This window comes from Halyomorpha halys, unplaced genomic scaffold (genome assembly GCF_000696795.3).
Source record: "Halyomorpha halys isolate HHAL.00 unplaced genomic scaffold, Hhal_1.1 Scaffold106.1, whole genome shotgun sequence".
Classification (NCBI taxonomy): domain Eukaryota; kingdom Metazoa; phylum Arthropoda; class Insecta; order Hemiptera; family Pentatomidae; genus Halyomorpha; species Halyomorpha halys.
The window spans coordinates 906704-928881 of record NW_027111449.1 but is presented as its reverse complement, the minus strand read 5'-3'; the positions used below and the strand labels follow the sequence as shown (position 1 = coordinate 928881).

At 29.3% G+C, this 22178-nt stretch overlaps 2 protein-coding genes across 7 annotated transcripts in view; one reads left to right on the top strand and one right to left on the bottom strand.

Moving 5' to 3' along the window:
- Positions 1 to 2436, bottom strand: part of LOC106677671 (NADH dehydrogenase [ubiquinone] iron-sulfur protein 4, mitochondrial) — a 5570-nt gene extending 3134 nt beyond the window's left edge. The window contains exons 1-2 of the mRNA XM_014415729.2: positions 2250 to 2436; positions 2027 to 2183 (exon numbers count right to left, since the gene is read on the bottom strand). Of these exons, the coding sequence (XP_014271215.1) occupies positions 2027 to 2183; positions 2250 to 2281 (189 nt within the window). The 5' untranslated portion in view covers positions 2282 to 2436. The remainder of the gene's footprint in view (positions 1 to 2026; positions 2184 to 2249) is intronic.
- Positions 1947 to 22178, top strand: part of scny (scrawny) — a 29500-nt gene continuing 9268 nt past the window's right edge. For 3 of the 6 annotated variants that reach the window (XM_024360969.2, XM_024360947.2, XM_014415725.3), the window contains exons 1-8: positions 2453 to 2626; positions 2743 to 2927; positions 3395 to 3845; positions 6533 to 6608; positions 6708 to 6821; positions 11076 to 11184; positions 12404 to 12471; positions 21467 to 21701. In XM_024360969.2, coding sequence (XP_024216737.1) covers positions 3402 to 3845; positions 6533 to 6608; positions 6708 to 6821; positions 11076 to 11184; positions 12404 to 12471; positions 21467 to 21701 — 1046 coding nt within the window. In that variant the 5' untranslated portion in view covers positions 2453 to 2626; positions 2743 to 2927; positions 3395 to 3401. Of the gene's footprint in view, positions 2068 to 2452; positions 2627 to 2742; positions 2928 to 3073; positions 3271 to 3394; positions 3846 to 6532; positions 6609 to 6707; positions 6822 to 11075; positions 11185 to 12403; positions 12472 to 21466; positions 21702 to 22178 lie in introns of those variants that run through there. The other 3 variants (XM_024360892.2, XM_014415726.3, XM_014415727.3) reach the window with 3 other exon arrangements.

Below are 22178 nucleotides of genomic sequence, written 5' to 3'. Positions count from 1 at the left end.
GGTATAGAGGTGTGTAAATTATATAATAGAAACATTAATAAAAAGTAATTAATAGAAATATACTTCAAATATAAAGTAAAAAAAGAAATATAATAAATAAATAAAAATAAATATATTAGAAAAATAATGGATAGTAAATATAAAAGTCATGAGGGGAAAGTGGACTTCTGAATTGCAGAACATAGAGAAAAGAAGAATTATGGGGGATTTTATAAGGCTAAAGATGTATGTCATGTCAGGGACAGGATGTATGCAGTCTTTGTTGACTTGATGATTGGCGGAATTCTCTGTTAAATTTATATGAATGGATTCCAAAATGAGGCATTTTTATGGTTAGGGACTGTAGTAAGAATTGAAGTATGATCAATTTTTTTTTAAAATTCCAATTATCAATTTCTTCCCCCTATTATGTACATTATCATTTAATGTTGGCTATTTTTAATATTTACTTTAATCTTTTAATACTGTTTACTTTAAAATTATTTTCAAATGTATTTTAACTGTCAATCCTCACTACTTCTCTATAACACTTGTCAACACTTTTCCACTTACTTCCAGTCCATTTCCTATCTTGTTCATTATCATCCTTTATTGTTATCCCCTTTCCCATCTTTTAGTTTGAATAGTATTTTATATATATTTTTTTCATTAATTGTCTACTACCTTTTAGTATTCTTATTTAATTTTTACGTTCCACTGTACATCTTTTAAATTTTTTTATTTAGTTTTTCATTTATGTACACAACATTTAAGTGTTTGTATCTTTTTTAGCCCTGATGAAGCCCTGCAACGTGGGGTGAAACATTGGTTCAATTTAAATAGTTTAATCATGATTTGAGTTTTTCTTTGACCGCACCCAGACCATCTTCCTTTTATTATTTTTTTCAAGGTTTAATGATTTAACTTTAAGGTTTTCAAAAGTAAAGTATTGGATAGGAAATTTGATCTAAGGAGAAATGAGTTGACTGGAGAACTTAGTTGACTACACTATAGGGTATCATAGGGTTTAATAAACATAAATAGTTTTAAAATAGTAGAAGCATATATATGGATATAAAGTTGCCAGAACGGAAAAAGAAATTTATGCTAAACTGACAAGTTAACATCAAAGGAGTAGACAAAGAGGTAGAATCAGGTTTTAATGAGGCTCAGTGGAGAAAAGTCTGTAGACAATGATGATTTTTTATTACCATAAAAGGTTCTGATTCACTAAACTAGATAATTATTATTTATTTATTTCATGATACCATCAAACTTGACTTTATCACTCTTACCCGGTATAAAAATATACATCTCTACCATGTTTTATAATTGCTACCACGCAATCTCGAAGAATTTATCCTGATCATGAGTAGGGAAAAAACAATACAAATTATCATTTACAGACCAAAAACTCCAACTTCTTACTTATTTTTCATTATAATCACTCATTAAAATTCTATACCATTATGTTTTTTTCTTAAAATAGCTTTCCTCATTGCAATGCTAACTAAGAATATTATCTTCACTGCCTATCTCAAAAGTTTACAAGTACTTACATAAAAAAGGAATTGACAATCCCAATACAATAAATAGTGTTGGGTAGCTAGAAATAATAGTACTAGTTAATTTTTGAGAGATATTTATTTAATAAGAAATTGAATATTTTTTCTCAGAAATCTTAACAATGTAAATGTACAACTGCAACTATAACAAAGTGCAGGAGAGATGACGGAATATAAAAGAATATTGATGGTCAAGTATGAATTAACAATAATAAGCTCCTTTCCTACTAACAGTTCATAAGGAGAAGTTATGTTAATGTCACCGACCAAAATATACTGTCTTTTGTATTTTACAAATTAAGTTCCATTAGAAATAATTCGTAATAATGAAAAATGCAATTAAAAATAAAAACTCTCAAAAAAAGAGCCTAAACATATGGACAGTAATTTAGTTGCTAAGCAAAATTAATCAACAATTTTTGTTTTTGTGTACACAATTATTTAAATTATCATGTATATAAGTATCTTTAAAAAAAACTAACAGGTATTTCATCTGGAACAGTTACATCCGTTTGTTGGACAGGTAGGCACATTTTGCATTCTTCATAATTGTCAAGTCTCTTTGCTTCTTTTTTACAACATGCAGCTTTAATAAAAGCTTCCTTACAAGAATCATCAGGAAATTTAGAAGTCATTAGCCTTAAAAGAAATATCTCATGTTATTAGGAATACTGTAAAACTTACAGTAATTATAATGATATTGACCTTTTAAATATAAATTGATACTGTCTAATCATGCTTCTTTGAAATATTATTTATATTTAAACATATGGAACAATTGTTAAAAAAACTCTAAAATGTATATTTCATGTGGGTTTAATTATTAACTCAACATAATAATAACATAAATTATGTTATTAAATAAATTAACACAAATTAATGCAAGCCAGCAACATAGTTTAATAAATAAAAATGTCCATAATTATATATTTGCTTATTCTCAACGATATAAGCACATGATCATACATATAAGGCACCAAAATGCCCTAACGATCACTGACAAAAATTTATTAGAAGTAAATCAAGTTGGGAAGATCACACAAAATTTACAACCAATATTTGATTTTAGAGAATGCCACCAGGTAGCGCCATTTTATTTAGTTCAATACGGTTAGATTGAAAGATTTTTTAATTTTATTGCGCTTTATTTTTAAAAATGTGAATGTTTTTCAATTGTAAAAATTAGAATTTTTTCTAGCTTCATCGCTCTTTATTATTTTACCAAAAAAGAAAAAAATAGTCATGATCAAAGAAGCAGTCTCATTAGCGCTGTATCTGGTTCCATCTTACCGGTGCGAAATTGTTACAAGATTTCACTGTTTTGTTTTATGAAATGTAGTTTTAAACTATCATAACTGTGGATTTTTTTGGAGTCAAGAGCAGGTAAGGTTTATTTCTTGAATTTATGTATAAATAATTTTAGCGCCAACTGATGGAAGTTATGGTGTTGATGTTGCATGCTGTATGGTCCCTCCATTGATTTCACAACTTTCATTGTTAAAAGAATGATGTGTCCCATTAGCGATTTCAGCATTCAGATTTTAAAAACGGATTGATTTTACAAATATATTAAATAATGTTTTAGTATTTTCTACGGTGTTAAATTCAGTTGCTGTTAGTGTCCTAGTTAAAAATCATGACCAGTGGACCTTGATATTTCTTACTGCAAGGACTAGGTTATAAACATCAATACTTCCTCATGTTGTAATAAATAATTGTGAAGTTGGTATGTTTTAATTTTTTTTTATTAATTACTCTTTTCTTTATGGTTATCAATGCCTCATTAAATGATTTTTAAGAAATATATTATCATTATAAAGTTTTAATTGATTTCTTTAATATTGTTTCAGCATTACCATGCCAGCTCAAAGTGGAGATCCTATTACTTCAGCTCTTCGTTTGTCACTTTCAACTGTGAAAAAATGCAAAAGTGGCGAGGATTTAGATTCAAGGCTAGTTGCCTCAGCTAAACAAATTCTTTTTACTGAAGCGAAATATGAAAAAAATAAGTGTGTCAACACCAGTTTTTTAAATGAATTGAAGTCCAAGTATACAGTTTTAAGTACTGTAGTTAATAATAATGTTAAAAGTGATGAAGTGACTAGTTCAAAAGATAGTGTTAGTGTTGAAGCTTCTCCTAAGAAAGTTATGGTAATTTCCAAGGAACCAACAGCATTACCTACACCCAAGAGAGTTCTATATTCACCTGATGCTGTTAGGTTGGGATGGTCTAGTCAAATTCCTGTCGGTTCAGGTTTTGTTAACCTTGGGAATTCTTGTTATCTCAACTCTATTTTACAGGTATGAATTTTATTAACAGATAGATATCTGTTGAATAATGTTTTTTTTGAAGTTATTAAACAAGTTTTTGACTATGAATATAAATCGTCTGTCGAGGAATTTAGCAAAGTTGTTCTTATTCGTGATATATTACTATATTAATTTTAATTCTAATCGTTGGATTAACTCGCTACTTGAGATTTTTATCTCCAAGAAATATTTTGAACAATTGTGTGGTTCTAGTGATTTATCATCCTTTGGAATCCAGTAGTTAGATCTGGAAATTATAGTTTCAAATTTATCATGCAATAGATGATAAAGATCACTTTTTACATCACTATTTATGATCAAGTAAAGTACCAATTTTTTCAATTTTAATGATAATAGTTATATAACCCAAGTAAAATAAGCCATTTGTGGTTACACATTTTATGCGTAATTATATATTTGTGGTTATATATTTTATATACCATTCTTAATGCAAATAGTTACTTAAACTAAGTAAAATAAATCATTTTCGGTTATATATTTTGTATACATTTAATATTGGAAGTGAAAATTCTGTTTTAGCTGTTGATTTTTTTTTTTAAGTAATGTTTTCTTGTTTCACTTTTTTACAAAATTGACCATCTATTTCATTTTGGTATCAAAACAAATAATAGTGTTATAATAACAATTTAGAGGTTTCATTTCTGTAAACAGATAAATTTGTTTATCCACTTTAGAAATATTGTTTGAACTAACTCCATTCCAGCTAAACAGTTTGTAGGTTTTCTTGTAAATACAATAAATATCTTATTTCTTAATTTCCTTTTAAAGTGATAAGCTCTATATCTTAAAATCTTATATCATTGTATATCAATTCTTTTGTTATTAAATATTCTATTTACCTAGTGGATAAAGCGTGCATTGTGATTTATTAACATAATTATTTTTGATTTATTAAACAGAATTTTTACTTCTAATATTAAATGTACACAAAATATATAACCACTAATGGTTTATTTTACTGTGGATTGTTGTTATTATTTAATTATTATTACAATGATTGCTAAATGATGTACTTTACTGGCTAACTCTATTTGTACAGGGGTTGCCCCTCAAACAAACAAATAAATTATTATTATTATTAAAATTAATAATTTCTATTTTTTTTCAAAATAAACTTTATTTAATTTTGATTCCTATGTGTTTAAAAAAAGTAGGTCATTAAAAGATGCATTTTCCTTCTATATTGTACCATGATATTCTCTGGTGAAAGCTCAACTATTATTGTTTAATTTGTTTCACCATATGACCTTCCATATTCCATTTTTTTTTTTTTTTTTTTTGTTTTACCTTCATAAAAATAGTTATTGATCAAACATCATTTTAGCTGTCATATATTTTAATATAAAACTTGGGACTCGCCCATTAATACTGAAACAGATTAGATGCTGAAGAGGTGGATTCAGTATTCCCGAAATGGCCAAAACTTAATTAAATAAATCAGTCACTGTTGCGTTTTAATTTTTGATCTAAAGGCAAGATAAATTTTTAAAAAAAAGTTATAATTATTTATTAAAAAAATATTACAATTAGTATTGATAATTATTTATTATTCAAGGTAGTTAATCCCTTAGAATTTCACAACTGTACTTTCTGATAAAGAAAACGTCAATTAAAAACATACTTAGATATATAAATTTATTCTTAGCAGCACATTTAATTGAATATTCATGGATTTTTATTTCTTATCAAAGATTTAATGGCCTTTTTTATGAAACATTTTTTTTTTTTTTTTAATCTAACAACTACTTCTAAGAAAGTAATAAAAACTAACAAGAATATCATTTTGTGAAATTCTGTTTGTGTCCATTAAACAGGACTAATAAAGATCTTTATGCAGGTCTCTATAAATAGTTGGATATTGAAAAATATTTACATATTTCATATTATTGGTTTATATGTTCTCTAAGAGATTGATACAAATAGAGAATGACCGGCTGAGTCTATCAATTAAATCCAATTAATAAAGGAAATTTACTACTTTTTCAAAATTTTATTTTAATTTCTGTTCTGTTATTTTAATATATTTGTTGGTAAGTGTACCAAAAAATTGAAATATACAATTTTTTCTTGAGTCTAGCTAGTATAATGTTTTTGTGTATCCATTCTTAATTTGTGGAATTATTTAAATTTACAATTGTATTAATTAACTATAAAATACAAAAATAAGTGGCATAGCTAGAAAGAAAAATTGTTCTAAACATTTTATTACATAAAAGTATTCAAGCAATTTGATATCTTAAAACTTATATTTTGTTCTTTTAGCATGTGAAAATATAGTTAATTTTTTCACTTAAGTTAGTATATTAATAACTAAGTGATTTTTTTTCACCTAATTAATTCAAAGCCTCTTTATTTCTTCAATTTTGTTCTGATTTGGTGATTTTCATTTTTAAATAATTCAACTTATTAAAATGTATTTCATTTTTTTAAAGCAATGTCAGTAGGCAGTTTCATTTTGTTTTTCACAATCTTGAGTTTTTGATTCAGATGGGTGAAATTCTCCAATTATTGTTAAATATTAGGATAAAGTCCTACAAAGTAACTTGAGGTTAAGATAATCCTGTTTTTATTATATTGAAATTAATGAATACAAATCTTGTTTGTCATTGTAATAAAGTAAAATAAGACCTGTAAGATAAATTTTGCCTCTGTTTCAGGCTTTGTTTCATGTTCCTGCTTTTGTCAATTGGCTCTTAAATGATACTACGCATACATCAAGGTGTAAATCAATGAGTAAGTTAATAGAATACAGTTTATTCTACATTTTTATGCTCATTATATTACATCTTTATTTAATATTGATTTTATTAATCTTAATTAATATTTTTTTAGATGGCATTACTCATAGTGAATGTCTGATTTGCGCTATGTCAAACACTTTACAGTCATCTCACAAATACTCGGAGTCTGCTGTTAAACCTTTGCAGATATATTCAAAATTAAAATGTAAGTACTTTTTATTTTCCTCTCCCCATGTTTTTTTTTATTATTAAATTCTTTGACGTGAAAAATATCAGTTGGCTTATGATAAGTATTAAAACTGTGTCACAAATGATCTTCTCTAGGGTTATATAACTTGTTATATTAAAAAAAACAGCAAGGGAATGCCCTAATCTGTATATTGTTTAATCTGGTGCTTAAGAAGGCTATTAGAGATGTAGGCTTATGCAGACAAGAAAGTATATTTACTTGATTAGTCCAATAGTTGGCCTGTATGAATTACCGTAGGATGGTCCCTATAGGCCATGATAGGCCTTTTTTGCCTTGGAGGACACAGTGAGAAAACTTGGATTAGAAGTCAATGAGCCCAAAACTAAATACATGGTAATAGAGGATGTTCCTAAACCAGAGAGAAGAGGCAGTAATCATTCGGCCTCATAATTTTGAAAAGATTTTAGGTTTTATTTACCTGGATCCTGAATAACAACCCCGACGTTGATATTAGAAAGAGTATAACCAAATCAAACTGATGCTACTTTGGTTTACGAAAACAGATAAATACTTTCTAGGAAGACCAAGCTCCACTTCTATAAAACTTTGGTATGGATGTATGGATCTGAAGAGTTGGACTTCTAAGGCTACATAAAAAGATCTTCTGATCGTTAAAAGAAAAGTTCTCAAGTGTTTTCTGAGGTAAAAAATTTGGAGAAGAGGCGGACTAACCAGGAGCTGTAATATGATTTAGGAGGACCTGATGTCAGAACACTGAAGCTGAAGCGTTTAAGATTTACTGGGCATGTCACCATAATGATGGATGGAGAAATGCCAAAAATTATGCTAACACATCCAATTTTTGGAACAAAGGGAGAGGACCAAAGCTGAGATGTTGTTATATGAGATGCAGACAACATCCTGGGAGCTTAGAGGAGTGTTTTGAACTCAGCAAATGGGTCAGGAAAATAATTTATTTCACTAGGTCATTGCTGTCTGTGCATAATTATATTATATATGTATATTGTAGTGATATTTTACATCTGTTGTTAAGTAGAATCAAATTCTGTTGATGAGAACAGAATAGAGACATTGTAAATTAAACAATTATGTATAGGATATTATGAAAAGTTAAAAGGTTGATTAATATTAATATTGTGAAGTATCCATTGTTATTTTAATGATGTAAGATAATATTTTTTTTTTTATGTTTAAAAAGTCATAATTTATAGATAAATCTAAATTAAGAATTATTTACTACTTATGAATAATTGTTTTTAAATAGAGGATTATTAGACATTTTTATTGATATAATTATGCATTTTTTGGATATGTAACATTTATTTGATCAATTGTAAGTGAAATAAGTGTTTTCAGTTTTTTGTTTGTAAATTTAAATATTTTTAAAATTTGAACATAAAAATAATTTTTGTCTAGGAGCCGAAACAATAGAGTCTAAATCAAAACTTTGCTAATCCTAATTGAAGATATGTTGCAGCAGTGAAAATTTGTGAAACATGTTATTTTATGTAGATAAAGTGGATCATGTTTTTAAAGACTATAAAAATAATCAGTAATTATTTTTAAACTTAAAAAAAGAACAGTCAAGTGTTGTTAAAAAGAAATACTTTAATTTTTATGTTCCAAATAGATCCTTTGCATGATGCATACGGTATTTGTCGATATGGGTGAACAGTCATCTTTGTCCTTGGTGTCTGTCGTATCCGGTAGAGTAGATCATTTATCTTTAGGCCATTCCAATTGTTCTGTATCATGGTGCCTCAAAGTCCTTTGCCGGCTGCATATTCTTGAATGACTTGCTCCCTCTTCTCTTTGCTCATTTTCTCAGGTCCGTTTTCTATAACTGAATCCCACTGTACTACTGTTTCAGTTGCACCTCTGTGCCTGATTTTTTGCTAAAAGGTCCCATTTTCTTCTTTCTTATCTTAAGGTATCTCTTTTTCCTTCCTACTTTTTTCCTAGTAGTGTAGCCTTATAGCTCTAGTTCATACTTTCTTATTAATTTCTTCGATACCCTTTACTACCCCCCAGATTCTCTCTCAAATGTCACTTTCTGCTTTCTATCTTCCTCCTGAACTTAATGATTTCAGTTAACCTAGTAGCCAACTAAAGTAAAAGTTCTTTTGGAGATAAGCCTTCAATTCCTCTCTCAATTCTGAAACTTATGTTTTTTTAAATTTAGAATTATGTCTTGTTCTCTCTTTGGCTTATTAGGACCTTACTCACTCTGAGATCCTTTTTTGCTCACTTCTTCCTCTTTTCAGTCCTTAGTTGAAGCCTGCCCCTCTCTAGGTGAGTCGGGAGGATCGCATGATCAAATGTTTGGAACACAAATTGCCATTGTGCTCTCTTGCTTGGAACTTCTTTGCTTGGTGACAGGAGACCTCCATGAACCATAACTGTTGAGCACTATTAGACAGATCCATAGCGTTAAGTGCCTTGTTAGTTCCTGTGATGGTCCTGATCAGAACCCCAGGGTCCTCGGTAGAGTTGAGGCCATCTAGGAATGGAGATATCTCTATGATCTTGTTCTCTTTATTTCTTATATATAAGTGAATTAGCTAGGGACATAATAGATTGAGCATTATAATCTGCTGTGGACCGTGATCCTTCTCCATCTTCAGCCATATTGATGCATTCTGAGTACAGCTCCTCTGAACCAGGATTTGCCATAAATATTACCCTAGAACCGTACAAGTAAAGAGCATCAGGTTGTAATTTAAGGTTCTAATGGATTACATAGGAACCATAAGGCCAATCATGGGAGATTTAGGTCATTAATAGGAAAAGGTAAAGTTTATAGGAATGTAAATGAAAAGAAATCATATGGCATTTACATGTTTAGATAATATTTTTAACTTCCACATCAGCTTCGTGGCTATTGTGATTAGTCATAAAAATTTCTTACTAAACTGCGCTGAAAAAAATATTTTATTTTTTTAATGTTAAAATTATGTAATGCGCACACCGCACCAATTTTTCTTAAATGATATAATAAATTTTTTGTTTGTTACACTCGTTAAAGTCCCCTTTAATTTCAGGGTGTTATTTAATAAGGATTCTAAAATAATATTCTTAACCAGAAATCTTACCAAAACATACTAGACAAGAAATTGATCAATAAATTAATAAACCAGAAATTCTGGGTGATTATCACAGGGTGTCTACCGACCATGAAAATCAGAGAACCCATTAAAAAAAAACAAGAAAACTGCCAGTCAGAAAATTCTAATAATAAACACAAAAAAACTGTTTCAGAAAGTAAATCAAGCATAAAAATGGAAAATTAGGACAAGCCGATTTGAAATATAGTTGTGGCCAACAAAATACGAGGCATGTCCAGAAAGTAAGAATACTCAATTTTTTGTATTTAAAACAAAAAATTGTTTAAATCATTACAGCTTATTGTAGGTATAAATGTTCTTTATTTTTCCATGTTATCGCCTTCCCATTCTAGTAGGTGGTAAGTCTTAGCACCATCTTTTCGGTACCCTCATCATAGAACTTCTCTGCATTAGCAACTGCATATATTTCATCCTGTGTCAATCAGCAATCTTCACGTACAGTTTCTTCGATTGTTTGCAGCAGCTCATTGGTCACAATTAAAGTTCTTCTTCTCTTTTGCTCATTATGAGTATTCCTTCTTCTTTTATTAAAATCACGACACTACTTAAACAGGTAGGTTCATGTGATTTGTGCAGAAATTTCAGTTGGAGTTTTTCCTTCCATGAGAAGAAACCTTATGACAATACACACCTCACACTTGGCAGGATTTCTAATTGATATATTTCACAGAAACAAGCAGTACAAGATGAGTGTTGGTTTTTATCATCAGTATAATTGGTGCTGACATGGATCTCTGGTGCTCGTGTTCAGAAGATCCCCCACTACTCCTCAGTGTTGCCGCCTTAAAAGAAAAAATTCACACAGCAGAACAGTCAAATACTACTGATACTTTTTTGTACATGCCTCGTAAATTTTCAGACGAGTCAGTGAAAGTAATAGATGGAATTTGATAAAATTGATACTAGTTCCTGAACTTTCCTTTATCTCTGGGTCAGATTAGGCTTGCCTTTTTCGAAATACAGGTCGAATGTCAGCCTATGCATAAGGGAAAATAATGAGTGCCAGAGTTAATAAACCTACTGTATTATCTAATTATAAAATCTAGTCACTATTTAATCATTATATTTCTACTTGTTATGCATCATTGTTACAAATAATTCAGTTATATTAATTTATTTTCAGCAATTTGTAAACATCTAGTTCATGGTCATCAGGAAGATGCACATGAATTTCTTAGATATCTAATCGAAGGAATGGAGCGCTCATATTTAACAATATTTAACGGCATCAAGTAAGTAGCAGTTAATATTATTGTGTATATCCATAAAATTACCCTTTTTTTTTTTCTCAATCTTAATCAAAAATTGCATTTCATTATTGAGAACCAAAAATTTTACATGTATTAGTAATATCTAATTGAATGAGGGATACACAGTTTGGATTCTTTATACAGCTTGTGGTTTAGTCCAAATGAGCGTGATTTAGGTTCACTCAATATTGCGACTCATAATATACATGATTATTTTTATGTTATATTTAATGCAGTTCAATATTTTTTTTAATAGGTAATGTATATAAACATTAAACTTATATCATAATTGATAATTAAAAAATAATCAAGATGTATTATTCTGCTCTAGAGAACTTGATTAAAAGGTTGTGAGGCTAATGATGATTCATATTGGTATGTGAAATACCCAAGTGGCTGTAAATACTTTGCCTTGAAATGGAATATAAAGTGACCAATTTTAAAACTGGATTTAGCTAATTTATTAAATTAATTCCTTAAATCATCATTCCATTATTAATAGAGCTATGTATAATTTTTGTTGTATTAAAAAAAAAAAACTGGTTAAAGATTTGGCATTTCTCAGTTTCTACTACTTTTTAGACCAATGTTTCCCAAAGTGTGGTAGGTGTAACGTCATGGGTACTGGAAGAGTGGTAGGGTAGGGTATAAACTGCACCATGTTTCAACTGATCCGGTGCTGTACAAGTTCACTTTTCTTTTTTGTTACCTATACAGAAAAATAAAAAAATCTTTTTACTTTTTTGTACTGTGTATGTACCGTTTTGCATTTATTTGCAAAATAAATTAATTATTTGCAGCACAATTATTCTTGGAGCAGTTGAATGTGTAGAAAACAGTGCCAAGAAAATCCTGGAATGCACTATATATTTGCTATTTCAATTTATTTTTTTAAAAATATTTTAATTAAGTGAGCTTCACTAATGGTATCCAGTTTGAGAACCACTGGTTTAGGGTCCCCATCATACCATCAGTAAATCAAACCTCATTTTTTTATATTTCACCAGGATGATATTTTTAATAGTTAGAGGGATATTTGCACATAAGTGTAATTTATGCTGAATTTCAACCCACTTGAAAAATTTATTTATTCCTTCCCTTTATCCATCACCTTTGTCATATTTAATATTTGTTTCCAGTTGATGGGTAGTCTATTGTTCCTTGTACTCAGATATTCTAAATGAAGCCATATTTTTTTCAGGTTGGACAGCTATAGTAAAGAAACAACACCACTTAACCAAATTTTTGGAGGTTATTTAAGGAGTGAAGGTATGATTTTTAAAATTATTTAACTAAATCTTTTGTTAGGGTCTGCATTTTCCCATTCAAACTAATAATCAGTTTTCAAAGAGTTTTGATGAGTCGAGTCAGCTGTATATTTCAAAGTTATCTTATTGTTTATGGAATGGCTGTTAAGTATTAGGAAAATTTTTATTTTTTATTATTTGCTGCTAGATATTAATTATGTAAGAATTATTTAACTAGGATATATTCCTAATTTCACACTTCTTAAAGAGTACTTGTTTTCTCTTCTAAAATCGAAAAAAATGTTATTTAATACAGCATACTCCCAATAATGCTCACTCAAGATTCACTGTTGTTTAAAAACAAAATCAGAAAAATCTTTTAATAATTTTTTATCTTTTTTTTTTTCATCAGAACCATTGTATACCAATCTATTTGTTGTTTCGGATTGAGTACCATGAATGTTTGTATACATGTCATACAAAGCCCAATGTGAGGTCTCTCAGCTCACTTGAGGTTCTATAAGATGAAATCATTACCTATCTTGCCTTTAGAAAATCTAATAAAAACTCTCTAAAAGGTCTAAATGTTGCAGGATTGAATCATCTCAAAAGCATATCCTTTTCCGCTGATAAAAAGAAAAAATTCTTATATATTGTTTTGAGTCATCCTCTGTCCATTTGGATCATCTACATGAATTCTGTACCAGCAGTTTGCTGTCATCAAAGGATTAAATTAAGATCTTTATCAGCTCAATATAGCTGTTGTTTTTTTTTGAGCATATGTTTCTATCTAATAATTCTGCAATTTTTCATTTGTTGAGCCCCATTAATTAAAGGGGTTATAGCCTATTTCCTAGTTGCTGATTGTAATACCATACTATTCTAGTTTACAAGGACTCATTTTTCTTACGTTAAAACTACAAGTTGAACTCTGGCTCCTATTAATTGTTTTTTTATCGTATTGAAGAAATTTAGTTTTTTATTTTCACTTATCTATGTATCAAATATGTAGTAAGGGAAAGTATTGGATTATGAAATATTTCGAACTCCACTTTTCCTTAGAAATATACATTTTGAGGTCCCCTAAGTTCAAAGAACCAAGGTTTACAAAATGGTCTCTGTGTGTGGTAGGCCTAGCTCAAAAAACACATTTTTTCAATTTTCTTGAAAACGACTAACGATTTTAATTAAACTCGGCATACCAATATACAATTAAATGGTCTTTTAATATCAGCTAATCTTTTCCTCATTGAAAAAGTTTGATAGGGCTTAAATGACAAATTTAAAAAAATCTTCTAAATTGCCTTTAATTTTGTTCAATTCTTTATTGTTAGCAATAATAAACTATGATTAATTACTAAAATCAACGAATTTTATGAATAACTAAAAGAGAAATAGACATTGCCCATACCGCCCGGTTGTTTAGTTTTAACTATTGTATTCTTGACATGAATGGAATTTAGATTCGTTAGTCTCACCTTGAGAAATCCCAAATTATAAATTTTTATAGCAACAGATAAATAAAATATTTAGTTCGTAATATTCACCTTCCTTGATCTTTACATTTTTTTTTTTTTTTTTTTCGAACATCGCAATAACTTCAACACGGACCAAACAATCTACACTAAACTTTGGGACGTATGTAAAGTGGTAAGTGAAAGCTGTGTGATGCGTGTATTACACCAGATCTTTAAAAATGTTGTCTGTTTCGTTCCATTTTGTCATCTTTCTTTGGATGAATACTTGTTTATTTTTCAATCTGTGAACACATTACAGTCTTGACTGCTGCCTATTATTTAGAGTTTGCTGTATTATTTTTATATAGGACATTTTATTTTATAGCACAGAGTATTCATTTATTTTGTTTCTCGTTTTAGTTCAAATATTTCTTATTTTTGTATGTTATTTATCAATTTTTTTTTTCTTAGATTAAACATTCCATATTAAAAACAGTTCTCTGAAATATACAACTTTCTGAAGTGAACTTTTTATTTTTCTTCTCTATTTGTTAACTTTTATATTTCTGTCAAGGTGGAAGAGAGGTTTGGATGGGAATGCATTTTGGATCGGCCTCCGTTGTTTTTTAAGTTGGAAAATTTCTCAAGCTGCTCACATCTGGAGGCCCTTCCTTGTTTATTACCTTACATTATGATAACCTCATGGGGTTCATTTTGGCCCCGCCTCCTATTTCAGGCCATATTGAATGGTAAAGTACGTATTACTATTTAAAATGGGATGTCATTTTATTTATTTATTTAGTATTACTGTATTTATTTTTTCTTAATAATAAGACCTTATTAAAATTATAGACAAAAGTAAATATGGCTCTAAAGAGTATTTTAATTTGAAAGATGAGTTTCTTGAAGTTAGTTTTTTATTTAATGATAAAAAAATTCAGAATTGATCATTTGTTTTTAACACTAAATTCTTATGAACACATAAATGATCTGAGAGATCCAGGTTGATAACTATTCCTTTCACAGCACAAGAAATCCGTGGGCATGTAACAGTTATGATTCACTGATTTTGTCTGTAGGTCAGTTAATTTTATTATTATTATATGGAAGTGTTTCCTCTCACATATTTGATGTTCTTATGACTTTTTTTCCTCTTTTCTGGAAGATGAAAGTCAATTTCTCCTTGGAGACGCTATGGATGAACTTCTGTACTAAATTAATTGATGTAATATTGATATTTACAGAGAATATTTTTTAAAAGCTATTCGGATAATAAAATAAATGTTGGAAGAGCAGAGAGGTGTTCTAAGATTGGATAAGAATTTTTATTTACTTTAAATGACAAAGGAGTATATTCCTTGTGTGTATTTAGGAAAAAAATTCTAAAAAGAATATAATAAGAAAAAATATTATGATGGAAGAGATTAACTGGTCAACTGGCAGGGCTACGGGCAATTTATGTTCTATGACTATGATTTTGTCCTGTTCTACACCTTTCAGAGATATAGTAGTTTTTCTCTAAATTGTTATTAAGTTTATTTTTCCCAAAATATAACGACTGAACAATATAAAAACTGAAAAATATAACACAGTGTTCTAAATGTTAGAGTTACACCGAAATTCCTGTAGACAGTTTATGATGTACCTGGCTTGAAGTAAAATTGAGAAATTTTTTCATGGGCAGTGGTTAAAACAAAAAATTGGTGAAAAAAATTAAGAAAGTTCAAAATACATTGGCGTCATAGAGGAGGGCACAAGAGATCTGAAACTTGTTAATAAAACTGTCTTGTTGTTGTAAAATTTGATTTTATATTGCAATTCCATTTTACATTCTATGGCCATTTTAATTAAACTCACAAGGGAAGGTCTAGGGATGTGGGAACACAGATTTCAATGAAACTGAATTTGGTGACAATAGATCAAAAAAGTATCTGATGTTTTTGAAGGGTTCTTACCAATGAACCTAAAAGAAAAGAGCAAAATATTTTATTTATTTTAACATGTCTTTAAATATTGTTTCTGTTTTTTTACTAAATGAATTTAAAGATTAAAATAGACCAATCTGTTTTATTATGAAGAATTAGAAAAAATATATATTCTTTTTTTCTTTTCCCCTATGGCACATTGCACATATCAGACATAAATCTAATATTTTTAAAATTTCAGAAGAATCCGAATAATTTGTATCACAAAGGGTCTGAGGATTAAATACGAATTGTTGAGGTTTAAATAGTCAGGAGTAAAAATAAAAGATATAAAATAACAAAATTGTATTAATATTTATGTACATACAACAACCATAGTAAGAACAACAAAATATTATGATTTTATTTTTTAAGAAATAAAGTGATTATTTTTATGGATGCAATCCTTGAAGATGATTGATTGATCCTTGTATGTAGATGATTTTGTCAATCATGTCTAGAACATAGACAAAATCATATCCAATATTTTAGTCAACACCAAAGCCAGATTTCTATGAGAAATCATTGATAAATGTATGCTCCTTGATGATACATACACTGTTTCTCAATACTAGGACTAATTGCGTGCGGGCTACTTAGCTTCGTTTCCGTCAATGTCTCAAAAATTTGCTCATCAGTTAGGACCTCTGTCAATGCTACGCCATTGTTAAATTGGACAAAATCTTCATAAGTTATAGAAGTTTTAGAAGAAGGAAGGCTGTTTATTTTGAATAGAGATTTTAAATCGTCAAAACATTCCTTGACAATTGACGATTGTCTACTTAGGTCTGTCCAGTGACACCCGCCCAAACCCAAATCCACTAAATAGTCTTGATACAATCTTCCCAACTACGCTTCGGTCTTTAACTTTTTAGGAATCTGTTAGTTATTAAACCCTACATCCTTATATGCACATCTTATTCACCTCGATGCTATCACCTGATTTATATTTACAGGATTTAGATATCACAATGCGGCATTGTGAAGCCTTTCAAATCCACTGGTTAGCTCATCCTTGAAAGTATTATTTATGTAAAGATGTCATATGACTTTGGTTTGTTCTGATTAACACTTTTCATAGTGTATAAAATTGTAATTGAACAGTGTTCTAAATGTTAGAAAGTGACACAAATATTCTTGTAAATGATTCATGAGCTAAAATGAAAAAAATACAGCATTTAAAGGTACATTGGCTAATTATAGGCAACAGTGGTGCGTTTGATATCTTAAACTTGATAGTGGGATTTAATTGTGAACATATACATATTTGTGAGTTAAAAGACATTTATTACTATGGGGCAGTTATACCTTACTAATCTCAACAGTCTATTATATAATTAAATTAAGTTGCTATTTCATTGTAATTATGTTCTATTTTCTGTTTTCCTACTCCCCAATAAAGAAAAAATTAATCTTAGTTTTTATCCAACAGAACAAAACCCAGTTTTTGTTTAACAGAACAGAATCAATTCCTATTCAAAATGAGTGTTTTGTTTGTTAAAATTGCCAATTAGAAAGAGCTCAAAACTTGCTTGGATCTCTGAGATCATCGAGTGTGCTGAAGTTAAATATCCAAAGATGTGTAACGGGGGATTCATGAAATGACAATAATCAGTCCCAATTATCTACTTATTTAGAACTTTAATAAAGCTATAATTAATATAAAATAATTTATCAATTAATCAAAATATAAGGTTGAGACAATATCAGAATATACCGAGTGACATCCCAAAATTTAAAAACTAACGTTCTGCACCATCAATATAACTGTTTTTGTTTAAAAGATTTTTTTTTCACTGTTAATTGTTTTATAAAAACCAAACCATTTTTAATCTTTGAACTATCAAAAATCCTCAACTAGAATATATTTATTCTCCAACTACTATTTTGTTTATTATATGGAAGTTAGTTTTGCTTGAAGCTAATAGAATTATATTTTGGTTAATTAATAAATTGTTATTCCATTGATTCCATATATATTAATGTTACTGCATAAATTCAATATGCAGTCGTCTCTCACAGGGCACATTGAGATATTGTATATACAAAATACACACTATAAAATTGTACGATAACTCGACTTGTCCTGTGAGCCGTGTTATGCAAGGCTCTTCTAACATAAATTTGCATTCATGTGGTTATTCATTGTTTATATTATTAATTTTGTGACGTAACTGGAAGAGTATGTAAGCTCCAATTTAATGTTTGCTGGAGAACTGTTTTAATTCATTTCACATATATTTTTTTACATACTTAATAATTAATTATATTACAATTTGTGTAATATTTATTCAAGTTTTTATCTTAAAATAAATATTTTGCATAAAAAATTAAGCTTTGATGATAATAGCTATAGTAATATGACAATTTTAGTTTGTAGACTTTTGGTGAAAACTTCCAAGTCATTGCAGAAATATTACACAAAAGAGTTATTAAAAGCAATGAAGTTTAATAGAAGCAGATAATGATGGTAATGATTATTCAGTATTATAGTAAAATTTTTCAAAGAATTTAATTTGAAATTCTATTGGGGGTTCTGTAGCATATAAAGAGATAATTCTATTCCATTTTTGCTAATATTTGAGAAACTACATCTCATAGAATTTTGGGTCTACTGCACCAAATTTGTTCTCAAAGTATAAAAAATTTAATCTTGTTTATAAATGTATAGAAGAATCCATGATCGATATGAGAAAAAAATTGGTAAGTGCAAAATTTCCGTGTTTTTGTTTCTCCAATTTTTGCCCATTTTGTTCACGAAGGAGCGGTTTTTTTACAGATATTCTATTCATTTATGAAATGAAATAGCTTTTTATTTATGCAATAAATTAAAATCATACAAAATTCAATATAAACATTTAAAGAAGACAGAAAAGAAATAAATATATATATATATAATAGTTGACAAAACATTAACTTCTATCAATTTTCTTTCCATCTTTCTGTATCCTTTCCTGCATAGGCCTTCCCTTTCGGGAGTAATAATCAGCACTTCCTGGGGTGACCAGCCCTATTGGGAGGCAAGTTCTTTCCATTTCTCCTTCCAAACATCCCTGTCCCTAGCAGCTCTCCACCAGAGGGGTCCTGCCATCCTCTCAAGTATATCGCTCCATCTTTTCTTTTGACGTCCTCTTTTTCTTTGAAGGTCATATGGAGTCCATTCTGTGGCAATTTTTGACCATCTGTTATCTCCGTACTGAAGGAGATACCCTGTGCATTTCCCTTTGCTCAATCTTGTCATCTTCAGTGTGTCTGTGAGTCCTGGTTCTTTCTGGATCCAAACATTTTTTACTTAATCCCTTTTCCTCACATTTTCAATGCTTCTTCCAATATTATTTTGCCACACCTGTAATTTCCTCTCCTGAGCTATAGTCAGTGACCACACTTGGCATCCGTAAGTGACCACTGGACTAATGCAGCTGTTGAAGACCTGCCTTTTAAGGTCAATGGTTATTTTTTCTTTCATAATATGCCTTGAGGGACCAAAACTTTTTCCAGCCGAGTACCAATCTCTTCTGGACCTCCTTTGCTCCCTATCCATGAATGATATTAACTGACCCAGATAAATATACTCTTCAGCATATGCCAACTTATGGTTGTTAATTTCACACCCCTCATTTATGCCGTTTTTCATAAGTTTTGTCTTCTGGTAGTTTGGATAAAGACCAACCTTTTCACACAATGCCAGAAGCTACTTCAGCATTTCCTTCAGTTGTTCCATGCCATTTGCAAAGAGCACAATATCATCTGCAAAACGTAGGTTGCTCAGCCATTTTCCATTTATTTCTATTAATTTATAGACGAGATCAAATCGTCTAATTTTTAAGATCAAACTGGTATCAATAGATCCAATAGTATTTGAGAAACAGCTTCTCAAATATTGGCAAATAAGGAAAAAAAGACCAAAAGCAGAGCTTTCTCCTTCTTGCTGCAGACCCCACAATTGTTTTGAATAACTAAAATAGTATTTTACTAATTTAATTTTGTAAAAAGTTGTAACCATTAAGTTCATTCACACGTCTTTCCTTACTGCTTGGGATGCAAAATCCAATTAATGTTCCAGTAGATTTGTTTTTGATTTATTCTAAAAACTAAAAAAAAAAAATGAACTATCAAAAGAAATTGTCTGGTTTCCATGAGAATATGCACAAAAGAATTTTTAATAATACATGGGCAATAAGTTTAGTACAGTACATCCTGTCTTAGCTAATTCTACTACCATATTGGCTATTTGTTTTGTTTTGTAAAGAATTTGACTATCTTTCATGTTATCTTACAGAATTTCATAGTAAATGTTTTACATTTTTAGTTATGCTTTTTCTGCTTTTACTCGGGAAAATACTAAATATGAAATGTTACAGGGTCTTAAGAAGAAAACTTTGGGTAAGTTTTATCAATCAGTCAGACCCACTTTTGCGCTACAGCCTATTTAAAAATAGGTTTTCTAGTCATTCCCCACAGGGTGTTCGATTTGATTGAGAGGCAGTAAAAATTAATACAATAAAACAACAACAATGCCCAACCATTTTATCTGTTCAATTGGTAATCATGGTGCTGATACAAAGACCAAAAATGAAAATACGTTTTTCGAACTCAGGGAAAATCACTTATCAGTTAGTAACTCCTCAGTACACTTATTCAATAATTTTATGTTTGTTTATTAAAACATAGATCTGAATCCATGATTATGGTTAATTTTGGATCCTTTATCTAGAGCCTATCATCTGATATTTTAAAAATAAGTAGGTTCTTATGTATTAAGGGGGCAAGGATGTATCATTTCTTAGGCAATGCTTAATTTTTCATTTATTTATTTATTTTCTTAGCTATGGACACATTTATATACATGATAAACACATTCCATGAACTCATATTTCAATGGCTAACTTTTCCTTATTTTGGAGCTTGCAATATTCAACCTGTTACGTTGTGATTTAATGAATACAGGAATTTCTTAAAACTCATGTTGATTTTTAATTAATGAAATGTTGTGGTTCCACACAATTTTGTTGGTTACTTAAAAAAGAAAAGAAAGCCTTTGACTCATACGATACAATTATCTATATTTTGCAAAACAGTTATTATTCATTCTCTTTTTTCTGAACTGAATAGTTCCTCTTCTCTTTGCAATGCCAGTTTTATTATTTTTAAAAAAAATTTAATGAGTAGAATAACTTTGGTTAATGAGTAAGTATAATCGTTGGGTTAGAATTTTTCATTATTCTTAAATGCTTGTTAATGGAATTTTTTAAAATTAATAATTCTGCATAAAGAATTCATAATTCTAAACTTTTAAATTAAGGAAGTAAAGTTGGCCTTTGTTTTCCTTTTTATTATGTTATTTTTATAAGTTGGTTAATTTGAAACATATTCATTTTTAATTTTGTATTATTATTACCTAAAGTGCAAAGAGATAACTTTTTATAATCATTATTCTACAAACAAAGAAACATATGTTATTTTAATAATATCAAATTTCTATACCTTCTTCCTCATTGGTTTATTTTTGTGTTTGGCTTATTATCCTTATTTACTTCATCATAAAATCATTTTATTTGTTTAATTTTATGTATTTTAAAATAATTATTTATTTTAGTGGCTTGTCTCGAGTGCCAGCATGTCTCAACTACATTCCAGCACTTTCAAGATCTCCTACTGGATATTAGGAACGCATCATCTGTTGAGGATGCCTTGGATTCTTATTTTTCTCGGGAGAGACTAGGGGATGGTGAACATGCGTACAGATGTGAGCAGTGCAAAAGGAAAGTTGCTGCCACCAAGAAATTTTCAATCGAAAGGCCACCAAAGGCTCTTTGTATAGCATTGAAAAGGTACGGCTATTATATCAAAACTCCTTGTTAATCTAGTAATATTTAAGAAGAAGAATTTTGATTAACCTTTTTTTGTACTCTTTCTTATTATTGTTCATAGCAATTACAGGTATTTCTGTCAGTATTAGTTAAGTATTTCTTTCAAAATTAATATTTATAAATATAAATGATATTAATTATAAGTATTTATTCTTATAAACATTATAGTGTCATCAAGAAAGTCTATTCAACCCATACAATTGGTGTTGAGCATTTAAGCAATAAGGTTTAAATATATTTAAAATTATACTAACCCAGTACTTTATTTACTCAGATGTTATAGCTGTGGCCATACACAAATAGATATTTTAGATGGGCTATAGATTTTCTGTAACAGGCCTTGATTATATGCAATACTCAAAGATAAGGAATTCATTAGGGATATTTAGAAGGGTTAGAACTTGAGTTCAGCCCAACCAACACTTTATTACGTATGAA